Raw genomic sequence first — 25,956 nt, forward strand, 5'->3', positions numbered from 1 at the left:
TGTGTTTTGGGAAAGGAGGTCATATTTTTAACACCTAGTAGACTTCATGAAGATTATGAAATAATATTTGTAAAAACCCCCACACCAGAAAATAACCATTTGGGAAATTACAGTGATTTGAACTTAAAATGAGGGGCAAATTATATGTTTAAAAGTTAAGAAAAAGTTACTAATGAAAAAAAAGTATACCCTTCCCTATAGTGTCATTCATCAGAAAGTTATTTGTCAGAGACAGCAGGTCATTTTCATTCTGTAAGATTTTTCTGGAGTGAAGAGTACAAATTGCACTCTGCAGAATGGCATTTCCATCTGACCTTAAATCACTTTCAAGCCTAATCTATAAGTGTCTGTAAACAAATTCCCCTTTTTGCCAGGATTTTTTTTCCATAAAAATTTATGAAATTCGCAGCACATCCTTCAGTCTATGATTCCTTCAGTTGCAGCTTGTCCTGATGCTGCATTCTCCATTCCAGGAAAGGGAATAGATTTGCATTTTTTTGATTTGCAAATTGTCATCCAATTATTTCCACATGAAACTCGGATTTTAATCAGCAGGCCTGAGTTTGCAAATGCTTAGGTATTTGAGAGGCCATGCCCTTATGGTTAGTGGATAAAGGAAATCCCGAAGCAGGAGCTGGTGCTCAAATATTTTGATTTACTCTGAAACCATGTCTTGCTCTAATTTTATCTGTTTCCCACATAGTAAGACACAAATTTGCATCTGCACCTATTTTTCTGTCAGAAGGAGCATGTAACTGAGCAGCGCAAAAGGCTGACACACATAGTGAAGGGAAAATCCCTTTTTAGCACACCTCTCTGGTGAGGCACAGGGGCCAGGTTGAGGCAGGAAGAGGCAGATTCTTCTTCTGGTTCAAGAGCCAATTTTATTCTTCAGCTAAAATTTCTCATTTTTTACCATTTCACTACATGCCTCAGAATGGGAAAATGGGTATTGTGGCAAACACTGCTGGCATAACAGCTTCAGCAATAGAGCCAAAAACAAAGCTCAACTGAAACATAAGTGAAGGCTCCCCAAAAGCCACTAAATTTTAACCCAAGTAATCTCAGAGTTAATCTAGCTTCTACAAGTCTGCAACTGAACAATAACTTAAAAAAATTAAAATAAAAAAATCCTCAACAAATAGATGCTCACAGCAGATGCATGATCAGCTAGGAAAAAAATATGACTTCGTTTTTCTGTATGATTTTGTTATCATCAAGGAAAGCCTCACATTTGCTTGCATCAGGGCTTTTAGTGATTCTTGGTTTCACTGCAGTTACTAACCAGACAGAATTTTCAGAAGTGAGAAATGGTTTTCATTATCTGAATTTGAGTGATATTTTGTAATACTGTGACACAAGTTGTTCCCAGAATTAAGATCCAGCACTCTGAAAATGAGAACTTTTATCATCTTGTGGTGCTGAGGATTGTGAGAGGGTTCAGTGCTGGCCACAGCTCTGAAGCTCTGATTTTTCTCCCACTGCAAGCTTCCCAAAGATGTGTAAAAGGCCTTTATGCTCAGGAAGCTCAGGTCATCCTAGAATACAAATTAAAATATTTTTCATTTTTCAACAGGACATTAAAAGAAAACAAAACAACAATCTCAAAGCTGCTACTAATAGAAATGACAGAATATCATGGAAATAAAATACAAATTAATAAGAGGCTTCTAAGTTGTTGTAAGATGCCACTTGGGAGTTAACTTAGGAAGTATGAGAGGCAGCAAATTCTCCCATGTACTTCCTGAGCAGCTTTTTCCATACCTGGCAGATTTTTAGGTTTGTGACTGCTTTTACAGTCTGGTTGTCAACTGGAATTTTCCAAGCAATTTAAAACTGTTTTGTTCAATAGCTTCAAACCAAGTATAAATGCTTTAAAAGATTTGTGGGGCTTTTTGAATTCTGAAAACTGATAGGTCTCAAAGTGTCCTTCTTTCAAGGATTTCTGTATATGTGAGGTTTCTGGAGTGCTATTGTACAACCAAGTTTTTCTTGATAGCAGCAAACATAAATGTAATGTCTTTATCACTGCGACATCAATGAAAATGAATGTTGTCATCTCCTTCTCTTTCTTTTTGGTGCTATTAACTGTTTTCACAGAGACAGGCAATGATTTTGCTTCAACCTTCCAGTTTTGGCTGGAAGAATATCACCACCTCTGAAGAGCTTCAGTTTTTGTTCCCTATTCATTGGCATTTCTTCTCTTCATACAGATTTCAGACATACTCTTCTCTCTCCAATCTGTTTTTATGTAGTAACCAGTTATTCCTATGAATGCTGAGCTGGATGAGACAGGCACTGAAAAGTACTTTAGTCTTAAGTTCTATTCTGTCCAATTTTATGTAAAATCATTCACTTTAAGTGGTCGTTATTGCAGTGTTCTAATGTCCAGGTAGCTTTCCAGGAAACTACTCAGCTCTCCAGGAAACTGTTGTGACCTAAATTACAGTATCAACCAAGGTCTCAGCTTCATCCTCTCTTCCAAGTAATTTGAGCATTAATATCTTTCAAGTGGGAACTGTGGTTCATGAATGGGACTGTGTCCTGGGTTTGCTCTTCTGCCCCCACTGAAGGACCTCTCAGAGCCTCACTCACCACATCCCAGCGTGCTCTTGTGAAGAAACCAGAAACTGGGGCTGCTTTACCTTGCCGGCCACACCATAAAATGCAACTGTTCTACCTGAGCTTTCTCCAAAAGTGAACGTGCTGCTGGAGTGAGGATGAGACTGGTGAGAGTGGGAGCTGGGGAAGGGATGGTGTCTGGGCTTGAGAGGCATCACCCTCAAGAGCAGATGTGCAATGTGGAAGGTTTGTGATGGTATTTTTATTACACAGATGCCCAGTGTTGGTGCTTTTCTGCACCAGTTTATAGTCATCAATGCTGTACCTGATACGCTCAATGTCTAGTTTTGATATAGGTACAGCTGAATTTCTTCTAATTTTTGATGAATAGGATGAGTTCTATGTAGAATCTGAAATGTCTTCATTAAAATAACCTTTGTTTTTAAATTTTTCTCTTGATACACCACAAGTTTTCCAGCTGGTCCATAAACCAGGAGAAAAATGGAAAGAACCTCAGGGTAGCAGGACATATTTCATATGCAATTATTATAAACCAGTAGCTTTCTTCCAAATTGGGGTTTGTATCTTCCAAAAGAGGAGTTGCTTAGTCACACATTGTGAACCAGATATCTGGAATGTGGCTACAAAATTTCAGCATTTCATAGGATTACTTTACTTTCTCTAAATCTGTTTTTGGAAATTGAAAGATGGGTTTATTTTATTTTATGTCAAATTTCACAGGCTAGCTTTCATTTCATTCCTTCAAAATGGAATAAGCAACATCTGCTGCCACTGCAAAAGCCATAGACCCAGAGATCTTTCCACAATAAGGAGTAGGATTTTTCTTCTATGCTTCCCTCTGAAATCCATTATTATTCAGAATTCCAAGACTGAGGACGAGAACACTTTGCACTTTTCTGTTTCATTCTGACTTTGTATAGGAAGTCAGTGCAAGCCTTTTCTTTGTTAATCTTTTCTGTGAGCTTAACTTGGTATGGCTAACATCTTCCTCCAAATGGGAAACGGAGGTACAGCTTTGAAGTGTTGGGTACCTTTGAGTACCCAAGTCTTGAGTGTCTTGAAGCTGGATCCGTGCTCAGGTGAGGCAAGTGGCAGAAGTGCAAACACAACGTCTGTCATTCTTCATCTGTGTGCAGCTTTTCTTTGGGGAAACAAATCAGTTTTCCAGTGTTGGTTTTCCCCTAAACATCTTGGGGTTTTTATATGGGGGTGCTCTTCCCTGTAGCTGTTAACAGACTTTGCTATTGCTCCTTTAGAAGCATGAGTCACTCATTTTTCTGTTCTGATAATTCACTCTTAGTGTCAATAATTATTGTAATTACTGAAGTCCTTTTTTGTAACTGGAAGCAGGGATAGAAAAGCCTATCCTCTTATTTACTGAAAAAGCAAATACCCTTTCTTTCCTTATATACAACTTCCTCTCTGGGGGGAACTGGCAGGGCAATTGTGATTTCCATGCACACAAAGCAGAGAGCTGCCTTGCCTGGCACATTAGTCATAGGCATTGTGCTTCATCCATTCTGGGAAGCCCCGGCCAGGAAGGAGGAAAAGGTTAAAATCAGAATTCCACCACTACTTTCTGGATTGTGGCTGCTTCCACAGACAGCACTCCTGGACCTTCTGGGTCTGAAAGCAATTCTCCTGCTTTTTTAGCCAACATAAAATCTGTTTCATTGCTCTTCTTCCTCCAAAGAGCCACAGTGAAGGAAAGGCTCCAGGACGGCTTGGATGCACCTGGGCAGGTGGGAGTGACATGGAAGCGCCAGCAGAACCATTGCAGGTAAGTTGCAGTGTTGGCTGTTCTCTGAAGTGTTTTCTGATTAACAGGAGCTGGTGCAGGTCACTTTATACACTGACAATTATGGGCTGATCTTGGTGTTCTAATAGATTTTTCTCAGTGATTTAAACTGTGTAAGACTGGAAGGAAATGTTAGAAATATTTTTGCAGATGGCATTCTTAGAAAGAAGCCGTTTTCTATTGGGGTTTTTTGACCTCCAGAAGTTGCACAAAGGGTGCAAAGTGGTTCATTTGAGTGACCCCACAACTTCTGTGACCAGTATTTGGGCTAGTTGGTGCCAAGTGTATGTATAGTTGTTAGATTTGTTAGTTGTCCTAGTCACATTATTACTATTCTTAAACATGCTATTCAATATATGCCTAAGGTCCAGATGCTGAAAGCAATTCAGCATGGGAATAACTCCATTAGCTGCCAGGTATTGCTTCAGATACTCTAAATTAAACATGACTGTGAGCTGCAAGAAGAGGGATTAAGTGTTTTCTGGCTTGGAAGTCAATGGCTCCACATCAGAGTTCAGCAGGACTGGCCATGGGGCAAATATGTGGTCAGGATTTTTGCCTTTGAAAAGACACAGCAAAACAGTCCTTTGATCTTCATTGGTATTCAGCATTAAAGTCTCTAGCTACAGAAAATTTATTCCAGAAGTGCTCACACCATTATTCTTGTTTTTCATATATTGGTTGAGAATTTAGGGAGGGAAACAAAAATTACTGCGCGTGTATCTGACCAGAGTATGTTTTATTTTTATGAGGCTGTCTCTTTTTTTCCAGTACAGTTCTCTCTCTTTCTCGCTAATAGATCACATGCTTCTTTCCATGACAATCCATAGAAGCTTCTTGGAAATTATGATATACAACACCACCATTATAAAAATGGGGGTCTAGCTGCTGCTGTCCTGCATGGATGAAACTCCACACTTTAAAAAAAATGGAACAATTGCAGCCTGATCTTCTAAATTTCTCCAAATGGCCTATTTGTTTTCTGTATTGCTTGTTTTGAGGCCATTATGCTAAAGTTTATCACCTTGGGCCTGCAAGCGCTTACCAGGGGCAATCCTACAAATTATTCTAGTTCTTGTAAATGAGGGGAATTACTCACACCCACTCCAAGACATGCTCAACTTTTGTGGCTTATACTACTTGTTTGTATTGTCATCTGCAAGATAATTAAAAACCTCTTTTGTGTTCTGTGTCTCAGATGGTACAAATAGATATAATTTTGGTTATTTCAGTGGCTATTTGCATAATGCTTCAATTAAAACACAGCCTGAGTGGGTTTGAAGCAGATGTACTCTCCAGAATCAGCTGCCAGCAGGTGTGAAGGTATTTAGATACAAATGTGGTGTAAGAAAAAGTTTGTTTCAGTTTCATGATGTGCACCTGTCAGGGTGGATGGGAGCTTTACAAGAGAATCTTGAAGAGAACAGGCCAGAAGTGTTAATTTTTGAACATTGTTTTTCTCCAGTCAAGGCGCACATTACTGAGCAAAAAGAAGCCTTTATCATCCAGTTCTCTGGAGCAACAGATTCTCACACTGGAAAGACAGAGACGAGAGGTAATCCTAAATATACCCTTAACCACATGATGACTGATTGTACCATGCCCATGAATCTGAAAGAGCAGAGGTTTATTTAGTACCAAAGGCAAATTATATTAATAACTACTATTGCTAAAGGCCAAGGAACAACAAGCAGGGCTTGCACTCGGTAGTATCCCAGTCAGTAGGAGTCTTCCATTCATTTGTTTGAAGTCAAAGACCTTCTAATTGGAAATACGGTCATGGAACTTGTAGCAAACTAGCAGGAAAGTCCTTGGCCATTTAGGAGTTGCAGCTTGAGATTTGTGCAGTGTTGTGAATGATCCACCTGTAGCTTGTTGTGTATTTGCATGTTTCCTGAGTGCTGCTTCCTGAATATTCATGTGCTTTAACCGAAATACCAAAGCACTGGCAGATGGGCTGTAAGGCTTGCCAAACCTTAAACTTGCTTCTTCTGAAATAAATGAACTGGCCAGATGATGAGGAGGTTGGGAACACTCACTGACAGAGGATTAGAATGCCAGTCTGTTTTTGATTTACTGAAAATGTTGAAATAAGTGTTATTTACTGTGCCTTCCTGGTAATTACAGCTTTTGGAGGTGAACAAGCAATGGGATCATCAATTTAGAAGTATGAAACAGCTTTATGAAAATCAGGTAACAATGCTGACAAACTTCTGTTGCAATATGTGTGCCACCTGCTGACAGTTAACTCTGTGTTTAAATACCAGCCAGCCATAGCTGTGGTAAATATCTTACTTTGTCTTGAGCTCATAAATTGAAAAAACTTCATCATATAAAAGTGAAGCCAATGTGTGTCAGTCTTCAGTAGGATAAACTAACCAGAGAAGCAGGGTCCCTAAAATAGTAGGGTCAGTGTGGACATGACAGCAGAGATCTTCATGCCCTCCACACTGTAGTAAAAATTACACATAACTGAGAGCACAGTTAACTGAAAATCAGCCTGGTGTGCCCAGCCCCTGATCCACATCATTACACATATGCTGGTTCTTGTCCCATCTCTTGTGAAGTCTTGGTAAATTCTCCATGAAAGTTGCCCTCTGTCAGCAGAGACTCTCAAAATTAATTGTAAAGATATATTTTGATTTCTGTTATTTTTCCATCCAAGATCCAGTTGACATAGCTTTTATTTCTTGCTTATGGCTGTGTGGTGTCATTGCTGCAGACATTATCTGTAGAGAGCTTGGCAGAAGAATGGTTAAACAACAAGGGACATGAAACTGTAAAATTGGTCAAAGTATGAGGGGCTACGTGACTGCTGCAACGGTCAGCATGACCCTGGGTATAGAAATCAGGATATGTAGAAATCAGAGCTTGCAAGAATCAGAATGATGAAAACTGCTTGGTATGTAGGAATAGATAGAGAAGAACCAAAAAGTATCAATCACAAGAACAGCAAGAGCAACCGAACAAGACAGATGCGCAAATCACACAGCAACCAATCATGAGCTTGGCTTTTGCAATATGCATGAACTAATTAACAAGTATATATAAACTTTGTAATTTGTTGCAATAAACTGAGACTTGATGATCATGATATCATGAGTCTTGTCTCCCGCGGCACTTCTCCGACAAATGGTGACCCCGACGTGATACGAGGCAAGGGCAGGAGAAGTGCTCCGTTGGGTTCGGGTCCTGCAGCTGGAGGGACAGCGACAGAGCTGCCAGTTTTTGCTCCGCGCCCTGAGTGACCACAGCGGTGGGCTCAGCTGATACATGCTGCCGAAGCTTGAAGGGGCCAGCAACGGTACCGACGCAACCATGGACAGGCAAGCAGCATATGATTTATTTAGTACTTTTCTTAGAAAAAGACAGGTTAGGGGGATTGACTTAGATAAGGATCTCCCTTCGCTCTTACATCATGCTCATTCTTATGGCTTTTTTGTAAACCCCCATACTGTTCATGAACTTTCAGAATAGAGAAGATATGGGGATAAGTTGTGGGAATTAGTGTTAGATGATGATAAACCGGGCAAGAAAATGAGTAAACTTTGGAGAGTAGTCCATAACGAATTGTTAATGTGTCAGGCAGAAAAAAGGGCGGTGGAAGGGGTACGAACAGCTCAAGAGAAAAATAAGGAATATGAACCCTCGCTTCTCTCCAGTGAGCCAAACCCTCCGGTTCTCACAAACTTTCCCGTCCCCATCTCTGCTTCTGCAATGCCTGTACCTCCCACAGACACTGGTAGCATTGAAGTGCGACCGTCAGCTCCCCCTTTACCCCCACCGCCGCGTCCCCCTCCAGGCATACAAAACGTTACTGTAGCACCCGCCCTGCAACATCCTCCGTCTCCCGGCCAGGAGCCTGTCCCTGGGGCAGAATCTGACCTCACGGAGGCCATGGCTAAAGAGAGACGTGAGGTATGGGCTGCTGTCGCACGGGAGGGTATGCAGACGGGGGACGCTGAGCTCTTCACGGCAGCACAGGAAACCCTTGCTTTTCCAGTGATATTTACGCCAAATGCTCAAGGGGGGTACACTGCGCAGGTCCAGAGCCTTGACTGGAAAATTGTAACACAGCTGCGTGCCACTGTGGGAAGCTATGGTATTACCAGTGAGCCCGCTAGGCAAATGCTTGATTTTATTTTTAATGCTCATACCTTATTACCGTCCGATGTTAGGGGAATGGCCAAATTGATTTTTACCCCGCATCAACGCTTACTTTTTGAGGCACGCTGGAGAGAGGAAGCGGTAAGAAGCGCCAATTTACCTAGGGCTCAGGGCGACCCTTTAGCAGGGCTTACTGTAGCCGAGCTTCTGGGAGAGGGTGCCCATGTACGTCTGGAACAACAGGCTGCCCTAGGACCTGACAAATTAAGGGAAGCCACAATAGTAGCAAGAAGAGCGATAGACAAAGTCAAAACCCCGGGTGGAGTCCCCATGTATATGGAGATTAAACAGGGTAGAGAGGAGCCTCTTGACACCTTCGTGGATAAGACAATGGAAGCATTGTCTAAAGCAGGGGTGGCTGATTATATGCAGGATGCCCTACTCAAACAGTGTATACTACAGAATAGCAATTCTACAACCAGAAATTTGATTACTTCCTTTCCTGGGGATTAGACCGTCCAAGCATTGTTAGAGAAGGCTGCTTCAGTGCCAGTTGGGTCTCAGGCGTTAATAGTTAATGCTTTACAAGAAATAGGACAAGGGTTACGGGAACAAGCAATAAGCTCTCAAAATCAGGTTTTAGCAGCCCTTGCTCCCCTTCAAGCTGCAGCTGCGCGCCCCCATTCTAACACTACTGGAGAGGCACGAACAAGATGCTACCGCTGTGGAAACTTAGGTCACATTCGAAAAGAATGCGGAGCGACAAGAGTTTGGTGCTGCAGATGCCAGTCAAATACCCACAACTCCAATGCATGCCGAAAGAAGCAGGGAAACTCCCAGAGCAGTGCAAACAGCGGCCGCGCTGAGACACAAATGGCAGCTGCAGGAGCGAAACCTCCCAGCAACTCCAACCTGCCACCTGCGGGAACCTCGGCTTAGACTTGGCAGCTGCAGTAGAGACTGATCTCTTGACCTCAAAACCATATAAGATTCCAACGGGAATCCATGGCCCCCTACAAATACACGGACAAACTATAAGAAGACTCATTATTGGCCGCTCTTCAGCCGCTATATTAGGCCTCTTTGTGGAACCAGGAATCATCGATGCCGATTGTTGCGGCGAAATTATGATCATCGCTCATATGTCATATCCCCCGGTGACGGTACCAAAAGGTCAAAGAATTGCTCAGCTAATCCCACTCCCACAAATGACCAAGGGATTGGAACCTATGTCCCAGGTCCCTAGAACCCCAGAAAGATTTAGTTCGACAGGAGGTCTTGCATTGCTTACCCTAGACCTTAACACCCGCCCCCAAAAAATCTTGCCGCCTGATTCATCAAGGACATAGCATTGTGCTTAAAGGACTTTTAGATACGGGTGCAGATACTATCGTCATCGATCCAAGTCATTGGCCTGCGTCTTGGCCCACTCAGCCTGCAGCAACCACGGTGAGCAGTATTGGTAGAATGACACTTGCGAGCCATACCCCAGTGCTAACTGTTGAGATTAAAAGGAGACAGGCGTCTGCAGCACTTTCTATAACAACTTTTGCAGAAAATGCTGAATGCACACCTTGTTGTGCAAAAAGAAAACAGGGGAAGTGTAGAGAGCTTGGCAGAAGAATGGTTAAACAACAAGGGACATGAAACTGTAAAATTGGTCAAAGTATGAGGGGCTACGTGACTGCTGCAACGGTCAGCATGACCCTGGGTATAGAAATCAGGATATGTAGAAATCAGAGTTTGCAAGAATCAGAATGATGAAAACTGCTTGGTATGTAGGAATAGATAGAGAAGAACCAAAAAGTATCAATCACAAGAACAGCAAGAGCAACCGAACAAGACAGATGCGCAAATCACACAGCAACCAATCATGAGCTTGGCTTTTGCAATATGCATGAACTAATTAACAAGTATATATAAACTTTGTAATTTGTTGCAATAAACTGAGACTTGATGATCATGATATCATGAGTCTTGTCTCCCGCGGCACTTCTCCGACAATTATCATCAGCTGCCTAGTGAAGCTCAGTGCTTACAATTTTCTCTGGTATTCCAGAACCCAAGTTTGTTCATTGACTGACACTCCTCATCTACTCTTTCCTGCTACGAACAGGAAGTTTATAGAATGAATTCATGTGCTTATCAGGAAAATTTTCACTCTAATATTTTCCAGAAAGCTTTGCTGAGATCTGAAAAATTCCTTTTCTTTTACCCCCAAAGAGAAGAGGAATCCAAATGGCTCTTCCTCATTTAATCTGGAACTGGTTTATGCCTCTGGCTCAACACCCTGAAGGTGCTGTGCCTTTCAGAATCCCCAGTGAGCCCAGCATAGTCTGTCACTTCCTTTTCAGCTGGCAGAGATGAAGGCAAGGCTGGATGTTTCGGAGATAAGAGTGAGCGAGCTGGAGCAGGAGAGGCACCAGCAGCATCCAGAGGAGGAGAGGTGGCGAGTTCTGGGCAGAGAGAGGCTGTTGCAGGAAAAGGTAGGAGGGTGCCCTGTGGCACCTCTTTTGTGCTCTGTGGTGAGCTCTCTATTGCCTTTCATCTTTCTCCCCTTGTGTGAGGCAGAGCGTGGGTTGTGCACAGCCCAGAGGTGAGATTGTGGCTCCTCAATACCCTACCCAAGGCTGCCGAGCTGCCTCATCACAGAACTGTGTATAGAGAAAGAGTCATTTCCATATGACTGGCAGACAGCACAACATTAGTGTGTGTTGGAAGGAGTAAAGAGCAGGTTGATTTCTACACTGCACAGATTTCCCTCCTCACAGTTCAGTTCAGGGTGAATTTCTTTGTGAAGGAAAATGCTGCAGTTATTTCAAATGGAAGAGGAACAGCAGTGCAGATGTTACACAAAGTACTTGGCAAGAAATACTCAAGGAGTGAATGCAGCTCCAGTCCCCCAGGTTTTGGTATTGACAGTACAGGCTCTCATGCATGTGCAGCTATCTCAGCTCCCTGCAAATATTAGTGACACTGTCAGTGCATTTATCAGGGCTGCAAGTGTCTGGGTTGCAAGTGTCTGGGCTGATCAGCTGCTCCAGAGTGGTGTTCACCTCACCCTCAGAGTGGTTGGGCTGCTCTTTCAGGACTCCTTGGGCACTGGCTCTTGTTGCGGCCTTTTGCACCTAAATTAAATCCCTGAGCTGGATCCCCACCTCAGTAAAACCACCAGCCTGAATGATGGGCACCTACATAAAACTTTGTGCTCCGTTTTAGAAATGCTTCAGAGTGGTGCTTCCTGTTCTCATTCTGCTTCATGGTATCACATACTTCATGACCTCTAGTGAGAGTTTCTGGGTGGTGATGATTGCTGAAGTTGGGCTTCTCTATTCATGTGATAACCTGAAACAAGTGGCAATTGCATCAATTCCAGGCTCAGATAAGATGTGAATTAGCTGCTGCAGGAAAATAAATGCAGCCCCCTTAGCTTACATAAGCATAAGCAGAACATTCATCTTACTTGCTTATCAATTAGTCCTAGCTAAGCACATACTTGATTCCAAATCCATAGAGCAATTTACATGTTTTAAGACAAACTATATTATGTACTTGCTGAATCACTGCCTATATTTGCTCTGAGTGTTGATTCAATGTGAGACAGCCCATATTTCTGTTCATGTTACTGCTGTTTAATGTAGGATACCTGGGAAAATAACTGCCATTTTATAAAAATAAGGATGAGTAGTACACTCTCTCAGATTTTTTTACTACATACATGAATAATGAACTAAATGACAATGTAGTCCAAAACATTTTTGTGGGGACAGGTTAACCAGCATGGAACTTTGGTCTTAAATCTGCAATTTCTTTAAAGTTACACTCAGCCAATAAGTGCTTGTCAGTTTCAGCTAGCTGCTGGATGAGTTCTTATGCTTATTGAAGAGATACCCTGCTAATCTTGCCTAGTTTTTGGAGAAAATGAAATGTCCCAGCTGACTTAGAACACAGCAGAGTCAAGCTTCCTCATGTGTAAGCAAGTTACGCAGGGGTGTTTTTCACTGGCTGAGTTAGCACACAGTGATGAACTTCTGATGAGCCCAAACTGTGACTTGCTGCACAGAGATGAGCCTTTTACACAGAAAAAAACCCCGTTCCTGTGGTGTGCTGTGCCTGTGATTGTTGGATCTCACTTTTTTATTCACTTAAAGCAGCTGCAGAAAATATTTGAAATACTTTTTTTTCCTGTTTTTGTCTTCAATGTTGTATGGCACTGGGAATGGCTGGGACTCCACCAGCATTTAGCCCTGGTCTTATTCTCTGAGTACATAAGAGAAATGCAAGTCTGGGGTAACAGTGGGTGTGATTTTGGTCTGCTTGGCCTGCCAGCATTCCTATGCCTTTGTGCAACTGCAGAGAGCAGGGATTTAGTCTGGCATGTTGTCTCTGTCTCATCATATGGTGAATGGTCAAAACAATTTCTACAGACTTTATCATATCTGGGTGTACTAATGATCTGCTTTCCTCCTGCCTCCCTTCCCAACTGTGTTTGGGACAACAAAAATGCAGCACATCTGTCAGACAGAAGATTATTTGGAAAATTGTTCTTGAAAAATGTTTCCATCTGCGTTTCTGCAGCATCTCTCTGTATTTTTGCACTCCAGAAAGATACAGAGGTCCTTAGTGAAGCTCTCCATGAAATGAAGGAAGAGAACAGGCTCCTGAAGCAGAAGAACGCCTCAATGACCAGGAGGAAGGAATACTATGAGAGTGAAATAAGCCGTCTCAACAAGGTAGGAACAGGAGTGAGCTACTGATACCTCTAATTCTGGGATCTCTGTTGTCAGTGACCTACCAGATACCATCTTTTCAATTGTGTGAACAATCTGGTGGCAAACATGTGATCACCATTTGGGAGTTGGGGAAACAAGCAAGAATCACTTCAGCTCAGACCTGTGCATGCTGGGTCCTTGGCAGGTAGCAGGGTTCCGTGGCAAGGAGAAAAAGTCAGAGAGTATTTGGCTTCTCCTATGAAACATCTCTACATGTCATGTCTAAGCCCTTTCTACATCCTCTCTCCTCAGAGCAAAGGGGAAATGGTACAAAGATGCTTCTGTGTGCACTTAGTGAAAGACTGTGGTTGAAAAGAAAGGTCACACCACTGAAAAACTCATTTAACATGCATTCTGTATTTCAAAATGGTGGCTTCTCTTCAGAAGACATAGTCCTGTCCTATTGCTTATATCCATACATACACATATTCATAGCTATATTATGTGTATATGTGTCTCACTGAGGAAATTGTCATTAAATAGCTACATGGAATTTTTTTTTTAACTGAGAGAAAGTAATAAATGCAATTTTGTTTAATCAAAAGATCACATAAAGCAGTGGGTGTTTTCTAACAATTTTGTATTTCATGGTGAACCACAAACGCTTCCTGAGGAAATGCATTGCAGTAACCATTGCTGTGTAACTTTAATAAGTGCTTTCATAAGCTAAAGGGCCATGATGTGCAAAAGTCAAGCCAGAAACATAATGCTGCCATAAGAAAAAATCTGACAGAAGCCATGATCTCTAGCTCTTCTTGAAATGCATTGACAGGACTTGCTCAAAGCTCCAGTCTAATTTTAGTTCAAGGCCTTGTTTGTTAAACAACTTATTTAAATGTTTTATTTTGCTGTCTTATGCTGTGGCTGTAATAAGACAGATGGAGTATATAAACCATTCTTTTAAATGAAGCATCAATTTCATAGGCACTTTCCCAACAGTAATTTACTGATTTCCTGTGCATTTGCATCCTTCACATCTCATGTCATGAATACACGTGAGACAGGAAGGGACCCTCTGTGCCCTTTTAACTTTAGTCCCCGCTATTTCAGGTTCAGCCACATGAAGTTATTACAAATTCTCTGAAATCAAACAAATTTTTCTTCTTATGTGAATGGATAAAGCAGGATCTCACAGTATTGTGTCCAAATGCAGTTTAAAAATAATATGCACCTTACCATTAACTTTTTGAAGACCGATTTTCTGGATTTTTCCTTTTTTTCCCCGCTCCATAATTCTAACTTGTAGAACCTCCTCAAAAAGGTATTGAAGGGGGATTCAAAGGGGCAGAAGAAGGGTTAACAGTTATCAGGATGTCTGTATTTTCATCCTCCCAGTTTTAGGTCCAACCTTCTGAATGTATTGGCATGGAACACAAACTTTGCCACTATTATAACCAGTTTCGCTTCTGCACAATTCTTAGGGACAGCACCTCATCAGTTAAAAAGCTTTCCTTTCCCATGCTTCCATGGAAAGTGCTTGGTTTGAGTTGGGCCTTGGATAATTAATACCAATCCTTGGATTACTTTGGATACTGGTTCTCCTGCTTGGCCACTTCTTCCCCGTTTGCCTCTTCCCCCTCCAAATGTCTTCCATCCTTCCCGCATGAGTGTGGGCAGCAAGGGAGAGCTGAGGATCATCAGCATGAATTCAGCTTCTTAAAGGGATGAAGTCAGGGATTCGTATCTTAGGTGAGAGAATGAAAAGTACTGAATGTTATTTGTGCTAGATAAAAGAAAATAATATATAATTATAATGTATGGTTATAGACAGAGATATGTAGGAGTGATTTAATTATTCCAGTCCAAGGGAGAGCTATGTAGTACTGTAAAAATAAAGTCTGTGAAGAACTGTGGCAGAATTTCAGAGTAAAACAGGTAAGAGTGTTGTGTGTATTCGTAACTCCCTCTGGTGACAAGCTATGGAGACTACACAACTTCCTCTCAAACAGAAGGGTTTACTTTGTTCCACGTGAAGGAATCCCCACTTTTAGTGCAAAAACGTTTCAGTCAGACTTTACTGTAGTAAAGTGGGTTTATATCCAGTGTATATAATTGAAGCAACTACAAGTGAAGGGGAAACCTCTTTCTAATAATTTTAAAGGATATTTTTTCTTTTTCATGTAGTGAATCTCTGTTTAGTAATTTTGCTGTTTGATGTTGCAGGCCCTTCTGGACATGTTGAAAAAGCAGCACCCACCTGTTGTTGGGACTCCTCCAGGGAAGGGTGACAGGAATAGCACTGAAGAGATGAGAACCCAACTTGAAGTTCTTAAACAGCAGGTAAGAACAGCTCAAGTGAGCCTGGATGGATTTTACACAGCATAATTTTGCCTTCTCTCCCAGGGATTGTGCTTGGTAGACTTGCTGTGTAGAGCTTCTGAAAGGAAGAGCCAGTTTAGCGACAGCCCTTTGGAATGATGTTTCCCCAGATGCTGTCATCACAGCAGAGTCCACAAAGTGAAACTGACTCCTGGCAAAGGACTGGAGCAAGGACTTGTCAAGGACTCAAAGCAGCAGAATAGCTCTCCTGACTCCTGGAGGTGTCCTGCCAGCTCTCTGTTAGGGGCTGAATGTCATCCAGAGGGAATGCTAAATTTCATTAATTACTGGTTGTGTTTTCTGGTCCCTTTATCTTAGAAGTTGCCAGTGTAGCCAATTATCCAAAGATCCTAGTCGTGGAAAACTAGAGCATTGGCACTGCAGTTTTTCTAAGTGTGAGGCAGTCTGTTTGCATTCATAACCTGCATCCCAAGGACTACAGATTTGGATTTATTTATTTTTTAATATTTGTTCTGAGCAACTCAAACACTTTGTGCACTTTCTCTCCATGTAAAAGAATCTGTTTAAAAACAATACAGTTTTCAGATAATTTTAACACTTCAGGTCTGTTGTCCTGGATATTGTCAGGGTTAACATTATTGATACACAAATGGATGTGATCAGAATGGGAATTTTATTCAATGGGAATAAAATACTTGTTTCTGTCACGTTTGACAGCAGAGCCAGATTTTGCTCTCTTAATGTAATGCTTGCCACATGCTGGAGAACAAAATCCTGCACTTGATTGTACAGTAATGAGTTATTTCATTCTACACAATAAAATAGAGTAAACAATTTTTTTTTCCAAAATTCTCGTGGGGTGTCCATTTTATGAATATGTTTTTCTAGTTGTATAAATCAGTACAGTGAGTCCAGACTTCCTTCTACATGAAATGGAGCAGAAGGCTCTAACTGGACAGAGGAGACACTCTTGGGACAAAGAGTGACGTGACAGAGTCCCACAGGAGCTTGGCTGTCATCAGCCCATCCCTGGTCATGGCAGTGGAGATGAAGGCATTCATTCCTTGGGAGGTGTCCCCTCTTTCTCAGGGCAACAGGATAAATGGCAAAACTGTGCCAAAGAGGTTCCCTTGAAGCTCCAGCAGATTGTACAGCTGGGGAGTGGGAGGGAGGTGGACAGCGGAGAAGGAATTGGGAGAGAAGAAAGGAGGAAATACTGAGGAGACAAGTGTGTAGATGGACAAGGGATGCAGGGATTTCTGCAAGTGACAGCTTTGTCTCTACTTCGGAGGGTCAGGAAAAGAATTTATGGAGTCCTGTGCTGATCTTTTTCTTCCCCTGAGGTATTAACATTTTTCTATTCCTTCTGTGAAGTCATAGCACTGCTTCCAGCAAAAAGAGAACTGGATCTGTCCAATGGACAGGGCATGAGCCACAGCAAGCAAGTTTTTTGGGAAGAGACTGTCAGCAGGCTTTAGTGAGCAACCAAGAGGACATGAAAGGGCTTCTGAAAGTTCTGGTGGTGGTTCCCACACAAACATGCTTTTACTGTTGTCAGTAGAAGTGCCACCAACCTCCAGCTTCTCACCAGGTGGATGCCTGCCCATTAGCTGAAGAATTAAGGCAGTCATCTTAACGCCAAATAATTTATGGATTTGTATTTTGTTTCCAAATCTGTGTGCTCACTGCCTGTGCCTGGGGTGGTCAGATATTTTTTAATGGGATGAAGCTCTGTGATTCCTGACCACATAAAAAAGAACTAAGCCACTGCATCCTTCAGCATTTGCAAGGCAGCTTATTTTCTAGGAACAGGGTCAAACATCCAAGTATTTCCACTGGGAATTGTGTACATTCCATTCCATTTGGAATGGTGTACATTATGCTCCCCTCTGCCTCTGCACTGGGCTGGGGAGTTTCTTCTCTAACTCCTTGCACCTGAGATGTATAGGAGGGAGTTAAAAGTGCCCAAGTGCCCATAACTGAAGAGAAAACTGAAGTGAAAAATGTTGGTAAAATATTTATCCTCCTACTGGTAATCCCTTAAAAAAGATGGATACTAGTATTTGCTATCTCATTTATAATATTTGAAACTGATATTTGCTTTTTCATGTGCAAGGTTGTACAAAAACTGGCCTTGGGGACTATTTCAATTTTCAATTTCAGTTTCAATTGATGGGTGCCACTGGAGAATGGCCATTAATTGTCACTTTGTATCAGTCACAAAAAAAGACCAGGGAAACTTTTTTTTGGAGGATTGTACAGAGCAAGGATCCCTTTGGAATTCGTCCTTCTGCTTGGGCAGAATTTAGAAAGTAACCAAACCGCAAAGTGACTCTGCTGAAGTTCACACACCATTCATGATGATTGCAGGTCCAAATATACGAGGAAGACTTCAGGAAGGAGAGATCTGACCGAGAGAGGCTTAATGAGGAGAAAGAAGCATTGCAGAAAATTAATGAGAGATTACAATCTCAACTGAGTAAACTCAGCTCTCAGGTATGAGTCAAAAGAAAGCTCCCATTGCCAGCACATGTGTATTTTATTTTTTTTTCTCATTTTCCGTACAACTCAAGGGTTTCTGGCTTCCATTAATTGACATTGGATTTTATATGAGGTCACCACCTGGGATGACATCATTCTGAAGTAATGCAGTAAGAAGATGAGGAACAATTAGAGAAGACTTCCAAAATAAGTAGATGAAGGGAATATTTATTGCAAAAACTTTTCAAACATATCTGAAAATGGAGGAGGGGGAGGGTGGACACAACCAAAAACAAATCCAGAGGACTTTGTTTCACTGGCACTTGATATAAGAGTTGTAAGAACAAACCAACTTTTGAAATAAAGAGCTTCTGTAGTTAATCCTGACCTCTGCAATTGAATTACAGAGTGATGTTAATATCAGAGGAAAAAAATGGTCTCCATACAAATTAGCTGAGCAGCCTCTGCAATAATTTTTTCTTGCAACATCCTTTTTATCTCTTTAAAGTAGTGTCAGTAGGAAGCCATAGTAAAATCATGGCATGCAAAACTCTGAGCTTTCTCAATCCCCATTTAAGAATGACAAAATTCTGAGGTTTCCTGTCTTGACAAAATTGTGCAATACTTTAAAAGAACGGCTGATTACCAAAATGCTCTGTGGTGGTTTATTGTCCTCCCCAACATTGTTGTGACACAGAAACTTCAGGATTGTCTTAATCTCAACCAAGCCATGCATCAGAGGTGGTATGGTCCTGCTGAAGTGTCAGAGGCGGGTGCTGCCCAGTGCCCCTCACTCCGGCCGGTTTCAGTGATGTTGTGCTTGACTGTTCCTGCAGTGCACAAGCAATTCACACTGGAGATCTTCCTGTTTGTCTCTTCCTGCCTCAGGGTTTGATTAATCTGAGCTTGTGGAGGATTTTAAAGATGAGAGCAAGCATATAAAATATTTATTAGTTTGTTTTCTTAAGTCAAATTATTTAGATGTGACTCACAGAGTCACAGAATATTAATCATCTTTTGCCTCTCCTTACTCTGTCCTTAGACAAATTGCTGTTGACTCTACTGGAATGCAGAGGGCCTAAGAAAAGGCAGACCCAAATCTGAAGCCAACAGCTTTGGTCCTATACCAAAATTATTTACTTATCTTGTCATGCAAGTGACTGTCCATGTAGTTCTGCTTCAAACTATTGAAAGTGACTGTGTGTAATGAAAATACAGAATTGTTTTTGAATATAAAAGACACAGTAATATGCTTGTCTTATCTTGGGACCAATATTTTCCTCACATAAAACGTGTCAAGACTGTGGTGTAGCACAAGTCAGCTGTCTTAAATAATTTTTTTAATGATAAGTGGTATGAAGGGTCTAAACAAGCAGCGTTGCAACCCACTTGTACCTGAATGATCTGTTGGTTGTATTCCACTGCTAATGCATTTATTCTTGTTCTTATTTTCTTGACAGACAAAAGACCTCCCAGCAGAGCCTGAGAGGCCCAGTTACCCAGCTCCACTCTTTCTCTCTCCGTGTGTCAGTTATGGGGGTTGTGGGATGGTTCTTCACTGTCCGGATCCTCAGGCACATCCAGTGTCTCACATGGCGCAGCAGCGCTCGGTAAGGTTCCCACCATCACCTGTGTGACAGGGACACTGATTTTTCTCACAGCATGGTGACCACAGGTGCCATCACCCTGCCGTCCTCAGCAGCAACTGAATCTGTGCTTTCCTAATGTGTTGTTTAATCCAGATCAAGATTGAATTCACTTTGGCAAATACTCTTTATCTGTAACAGCACTAAGAAGAAAAACAGAGTTCTTTTACGTTTGTTTGTTAATTAAAATAATATGGTTGTTTTATTTGAGTCTTGCTGATTTCTTAGATGAATTTATTCCTATGACACACATTCAGAGCCCTTTCTAGCTGTACAATTACCCCACTTCAGAAGTAAGGATCTGCGCTGAGCCTTCAACATAAGATAATAAAAACCAAATCAGCAAAAGTGGAAGTTCTGTCTGAGTGTGGCTAACACAATGGGAAATGTGCCTTTTTTCCTGGAACACTACAGGGTCCTGTCTTCCTCAGCATGAAGAAGAATAGCTTTGCACTGGAGCAGGTTCTGTGAGTGGGAGTTATTTATTCCAAGGAAAATACTGCTTCAAAGAACATTTTTGAAGTGCTTTGGGTTGCCTAAGTGGGCTGGCTTGTTCCAGTCTACTGAGAATGCATTTAAACATGGTGAATGTCATTTTAAATACACAATATCTGATTCTGGCTACAAAGCTGTCACATATGGAAAGATGCTCATTATTTGAGAAATTATAACTGAATTTTTGCAAAATGCATGTAAGGCTTTCAGGCTGTAGAAATCCAGTGGAAAAGCTGTGGTCAGACAAGTAATTTCTGTGCTTCAGGGGTGTGCTTATCTGCCTATTTATCAGAGTTGGAAGTATTTTTTCCCTGCAATTTGGACAGTGGCCCAGATTATTTTGGCTCTTCTCCCTGAACTTTCATCATCTGGGTTTCTAATTATGTGAGGGATCACTGGGTTTACAACTTTGTCATTCTTGCTGGAGCACCGGTGTCAGCCTGACTGGTTGCTTTGTAACTCCCATTTTCATTCTGACCCTTTGTTTTCAATTCTTTGCCTGTGTGAGTTGCTGCTCTGAGCTTTGGGTACCTCCCTGAGCAATTTGTTAGCAATGAAGAAAGGTGTCAGAATTTAATGGGTGTCCTGATATGTAATCCTGCATGTTTAGGCTGTGCTTTTGCTTTTTCGTTCTTTTTCTGTTCTTGCACTTTTTCTTTCCTTTTTACATTCTAGTAGAAACATTTTCGTTAGTCTGATGTGAAATACACATCTTGTTCTTGAAATTCATTCAAGTTTGTGGGGTATAGGTACGTAAAAAGAGAAGAATTGATCAGAGAATATAAAATTCACCAGAAACTCAAAAGAGCAATGCACATGAGTGTAGTTTGAGCCATTGGTGAAAAACTACCTGTGCTTAAAGCTTTGTATCAAAGTCTACTTTGTTTGCACAGAGGCACAGAATTAGTCAATAATTCCTGTGACTGGTACAATTCAAGTTGAAATACAATAGCTCCTTTTTTTCCTGACAGTGTATGAGAGTGATTACTGCTGTATAAGCATGAGTGACAGCAAAACATAAAAGTTAAATCTGTTTTCTCTATCTACAGCTTCATCCTGCCATCTTTATTCAGGCAAAACTTCTGTAGGAGTCTATGAATTTGTTCCCTGCAAATTGAAATCTACAAGATTTCCCTTGGGGCTACTCAGTGATTTTGTCAGAGTAATTTCTGCAAAACAAGAAACATTTTCCCGGTGTAACTAATTTGAAGCAGCAGTTACCTAGATTTTGACAAGATTGCATGGACTACTTATTCCAGACAGCCTAACACAGCTTCAGCTTAAATGACTGGTCCCAAAGTTGTTTTCTCTAGTGGTAATTTGCTACTCATTTACCACAGTGGGTGGTATAAACTATAAGGCACTATTTCTTCCAAGATTTCCCTGGACAAAACTGTGTCTGCATGGACATAACCTTCCCAGTACTTCCTCTTGCGAGAAAGATGGGAATTTCCCCTATCCCACGGTGTTTTCAGGAAGTTATTTGATAATAGCTAATGCCATAGTAACAACAGTGCTAACCTGTGAGCAAAGGGAGGAGGGGAGGGAACTTTATTCCATTTTTCATTCCTGTCACACTGGAGCATTTTACAGATGCATTCAAACTGGAGCAGCTTCACCTGTCAGGTGGGTCAGGTTTCTCTGGGGCTCTTTGGTACAGGGAGATGCCTGCTGTATCTTCTGCTGCACTTTATTCCTTAGCCCTTTTCAAGTCTGGTTTGGTTCTCTTTATGTGTCATTGTGATTTGTGGGATCTACAAAGGTTTACACCAATTTTTCTAATGCATAAGAAAAGGAAGCAAACTGGAAGACTGGTATTGGTGGAAACAAACCTAAATAGATTTTGTTTTAAACTCCTTTTGTATGGCTAATGAGAGGCTTCACAGCACAATTATATTTTTATCCTGTCGCTGCTCTTTTGTTTGAAATGCCTGTGAAGTCCATATTGCTGCAATAATATTTTATTGTTCTGTGCAGCCAGACTATCAGTGGTATGTTCCTGACCAGCTTCCGCCAGATGTGCAGCACAAGGCAAATGGTAAGACAACAGCTGGACAGAGTATGTATTAAATGTACTGTTTTTTTCAAATGGAGGCCTTTGAGGGATGTAGAGTAAACTTTCTTGTCTATCTGTTGAGTGCTTGTGTGACAGCTTTGCCTTAGAGAGTCAAAGTTGGTGTGTGTGCACGACAGGTGAGGTTTCTGATGTAATACCCTCTATGTTATAGCTTTGTTGCAATTCATAAAATGTATCTATTACACATTATAGGATCACACATTTGCCTCATTAAACACCTAGTAATAGTCCTAAAGAAAAGATACTCTCAGAATTCTCCTTGGAGCCTCTGTTGCTCCAGCTAAGACCAAATTTAATGATGTGCCAAAACAGGAGGCCAGCGTGGGGCCTTGGTAACAAAGTGCAGGCTTTAGGATGCTGTTCATGTTAAAGACAAAATGCTGTTCCTGGTCTGTTCTGGTAGTTCAGGAGGCCTGAAAATAGAGCCATGCAAATGAACAGAGTTAAATACTTGTCAAAGGGTCAGTACAAACTATTTTTTTGAAACGGGGAGGAGTAATTAATATTTGTGTCTGGATTTGAAATCATTCCTGGGTGTTTTGAGGTACTTGTTTTAGATCACTCAAAAGATAGACACCAGAAGGGATCTCTTCTGGGTGGGAATCTGCCATCCCATGGTGCCAGTGGGTACCATGTGGGGTGGCAAGGATTGCTGAGTCCAGAAGCTGTTGTGTTACATCTGGAAGAAGAAGATGGCTACAGAGGAACTGTTCCATTATTTGCTGTCATCCATGTTTGTCCAGAAGAGAGGGTAGAGTGGGAATGTAGCTCACCAAAATGGTTGATGGGCATCCCATAATTACATGGCAGCTCTTTGGAGAGTTCTGATGTGGTCACAGGGAAAGTAGTGCTGTGCCTGCACAACAGAACAGGAGATTAATTTTGCCATGCCTCCCACTCAAACTCCAAGTGATTTACTGCACCAGAGGATACAGGGAGGATGTTTTATAACAGGAAATGAAGCCAGTCCTGCCACCAACTGCAGCTGTGGTCCAGTGCAATGCGCTTGGGGGATCTGAAGAAAGAGAGTTGTTCTTCTACCCTGCTTGACTACGTGACTTGACTTCTCACTCTCTGAGAAAAACTTCTTGAAAATCTGTGCTCTGTCTTTCTATTACTGTTCCTTGCCCAGAACATCCAAACACCTCCTTCTCAATAGGACAGGGATTAGGATACTTGGAGACTTTTCCCTTCCCTTTTTTGCTCCAGTCCCTTTAAAGAGGATTTCTGAATAGTTTCATCATAGTGCAGTGTAGGATGTCTGCTTTAACACCTTCTGAGCTCTTATTCTCTTTATCCTGGCTGCTAAAACAGATTATTTTGATAATTTATCCATTGATCCCACAGATGTCAAACTTCCACTCTCAAAATATTGAGTCACAAGCCTGTTTTTTTGTGTTATATGTAGTTGTCTATATTAAATCTGCCTGTAGGTATTTTGGGAAAGGTTTCCAAGATAGAAGCTCCAAGAATATGTGATGAGCAAGAGTTCTTGATGTGCCCATTTCTTTGCTCCATTTTGTACAAGTGCTAGTTACACTGGTGGGTCTAAATGAGCCAGTATGTGCAGCAGTATTCCTGAGTCTCAGTTCTCATCCTTCATTTTCTCAGTAGATTATAAATGGACCAATAAATCTTCTCTCTGCTGAGCTAGGCCTTCATTATAGGAAACAAATCAGCAGTGAAGCAACTTTTAGGCATGAAACAGTTTCCTTTAGGAATGCTGTTTCAGTAGATTGATGTTTCTAGGGGAAACCTTTAAATTTCCCTTAACAAATTTTCCTTTGATGCTGGGCATTTTTTTTAAAGTAATAATTATGAAACAACCAGCTCTAAAATTACAGGTTGTAACTTTAGAGCTGAACACAAGTGAAATGAGTTGGGAAAGTGATATTTTTGATAATATTCAATTTTAAAAGCCTGGTTTAGAGATATCTGAAATCTGTGAGTGTCTCATAATGCGATTCTTCAAAGGTATATGTCATTAAGCAGGACTTACTAATTTTTTCTCTAGTTTTGTATAGAGGCACCTTCATTGTGTTTTCCTCCCTCTCTTGTGAGGAAGGAAGGTGTACCTTCCTGGACTCTGGTACTCTGGCATTTGACTTGGGTTCTGCAGGGGTCCTTCTGTAACCAGCTGTAATCTCATGTTTTCTGCTTCTTCTGTAACCATATCTGTACTTTACTTCTGACTGGCAACATTCTCCTTAGCTGCTCCCATGGTAAGAGAAGGCTGTCTCAAACAACTGCTGCCCTTTTTAAGCCCAGTCTGTCTTTCTATTTTGTTTAAGAAACATTTTTTTGCTGGCATCTATAAATTGAGGATTATCTATGAAGAATTTTTTAAATTTAAAAAATAATTTAAATTAAATTAAAAGCCCCAACCCTTTGCTACAGAAATTTGATGAACACTATTTGATGCTATTTTCTAAACTTTGCTCTCCAGACTGTTATTTTCCCCAGAGACGTGTTATGGTAGTTGGCAGAGGATCACTTATGCAATGTTGTGTCCAGCACTGAGCTCTCGTGGTTGTATGATGGTTTGAATCTGGCACTTTTGGATTTGAGCCCTTTCTAATAAACTGGGAATAAATTCATCAGAAAACAGGAAAGGATGAAGGGAATGGGGTGGGCAAAATGAAAAGAAATAAAAGCCCTAACCCTCAAAAAGCTGCTTAGAACCTCAGATAACTCATAGCCGAGTTCAGCTTGTCTTCCAAAAAAACAAAGGTGTTTCCTTTAAGGTCCCAATAAAGAAGGAGAAGCAAAGTGGAAATGTAGGTGACACAAGACAGAGATTAAGGAAGATGAGGAGATATTTCCTTACCGCACTGGCAATATATTTCCAAGATAATAACTCTTCTTTCCCACCTCTGGACTGATCCCTCCCCAGGTACCTTACTGTGCAGCAAGTCTTAGTCCTAAAATGTGCTTAAATTCTCCCAGCCTTGTCTCTTTGGACCAGCAGTGCTGCCTTAGGAGGAACTTTAGCTCCTAAGTCTCTCTGGGCTCTGTTACACTCCTTATGTCAGATTCTGACCTTTTTGTTCTCGGTCATGTTGTTCTGTTTGGTTTTTGTTGATGATTTGGGTTTTTTGGTTTTTTTTTCATTTTTAAGGAGCAAGGCAGAGAAATTTCCAGCAAATGTACTTAATGTCATTTTATTTGGCAAGCAGTGTTGACTTTCTTCCTTATCCAACTGTGCAAAATTGAAAAGACAGTTGTAAAAAAGAGTTTGATCTTGGAGATTTTCCCTGGACCCAGATATTTAATGCAAAATTCTTTGGGAAAAAAAGATTTATTGCTCAAAAGCCTATTCAGAGGAAGAACCTTTTTGCATGCTGCAACTGCTGGCACGTCCTGCCTTTTTCACTTTCACAATTCATCCTACTCCATTTCTTTCCTTGGCAGAAAGATTCCCAGTAGATGCATTAAAGCATCCCAGTTACCCCTTCAGAACATCAGATACAACCAATGGGTTTCTCCAGCCTGAACTGGATGTTTTTATGTTGGATCCGGTGATGCCAGGCACGGGGAGGAGGCCAAATGGAGCCTTTTGCTTCCCTCTCCAGGGCTAGCTCTAGAGGCTTGTGGCAGCAGCTGGTCACCTCCTCATCTTGGCAGGCTCAAGGAAAGCCAAGCTCAACCTGCGCAGCCCTAAGGGTGCCCAGATGAGCACATGGATGTGCCCGCTTACTTCCATTATAATATCATCTC

The 25,956-nt window shown here is 41.4% G+C and overlaps 1 protein-coding gene across 3 annotated transcripts in view; it reads left to right on the forward strand.

Annotated features, from left to right (window-relative positions):
- Nucleotides 1–25,956, forward strand: part of TNIP3 (TNFAIP3 interacting protein 3) — a 60,004-nt gene that overhangs the window by 31,939 nt on the left and 2,109 nt on the right. For all 3 annotated transcript variants that reach the window (XM_053941064.1, XM_053941066.1, XM_053941065.1), the window contains 9 exons: nucleotides 4,277–4,363; nucleotides 5,847–5,936; nucleotides 6,509–6,574; nucleotides 10,843–10,974; nucleotides 13,093–13,221; nucleotides 15,424–15,540; nucleotides 17,911–18,036; nucleotides 19,482–19,631; nucleotides 22,140–22,200. In XM_053941064.1, the coding sequence (XP_053797039.1) occupies nucleotides 4,277–4,363; nucleotides 5,847–5,936; nucleotides 6,509–6,574; nucleotides 10,843–10,974; nucleotides 13,093–13,221; nucleotides 15,424–15,540; nucleotides 17,911–18,036; nucleotides 19,482–19,631; nucleotides 22,140–22,200 (958 nt within the window). The remainder of the gene's footprint in view (nucleotides 1–4,276; nucleotides 4,364–5,846; nucleotides 5,937–6,508; nucleotides 6,575–10,842; nucleotides 10,975–13,092; nucleotides 13,222–15,423; nucleotides 15,541–17,910; nucleotides 18,037–19,481; nucleotides 19,632–22,139; nucleotides 22,201–25,956) is intronic.

Source organism: Vidua chalybeata, chromosome 4 (assembly GCF_026979565.1).
Source record: "Vidua chalybeata isolate OUT-0048 chromosome 4, bVidCha1 merged haplotype, whole genome shotgun sequence".
In the NCBI taxonomy this organism is placed as follows: domain Eukaryota; kingdom Metazoa; phylum Chordata; class Aves; order Passeriformes; family Viduidae; genus Vidua; species Vidua chalybeata.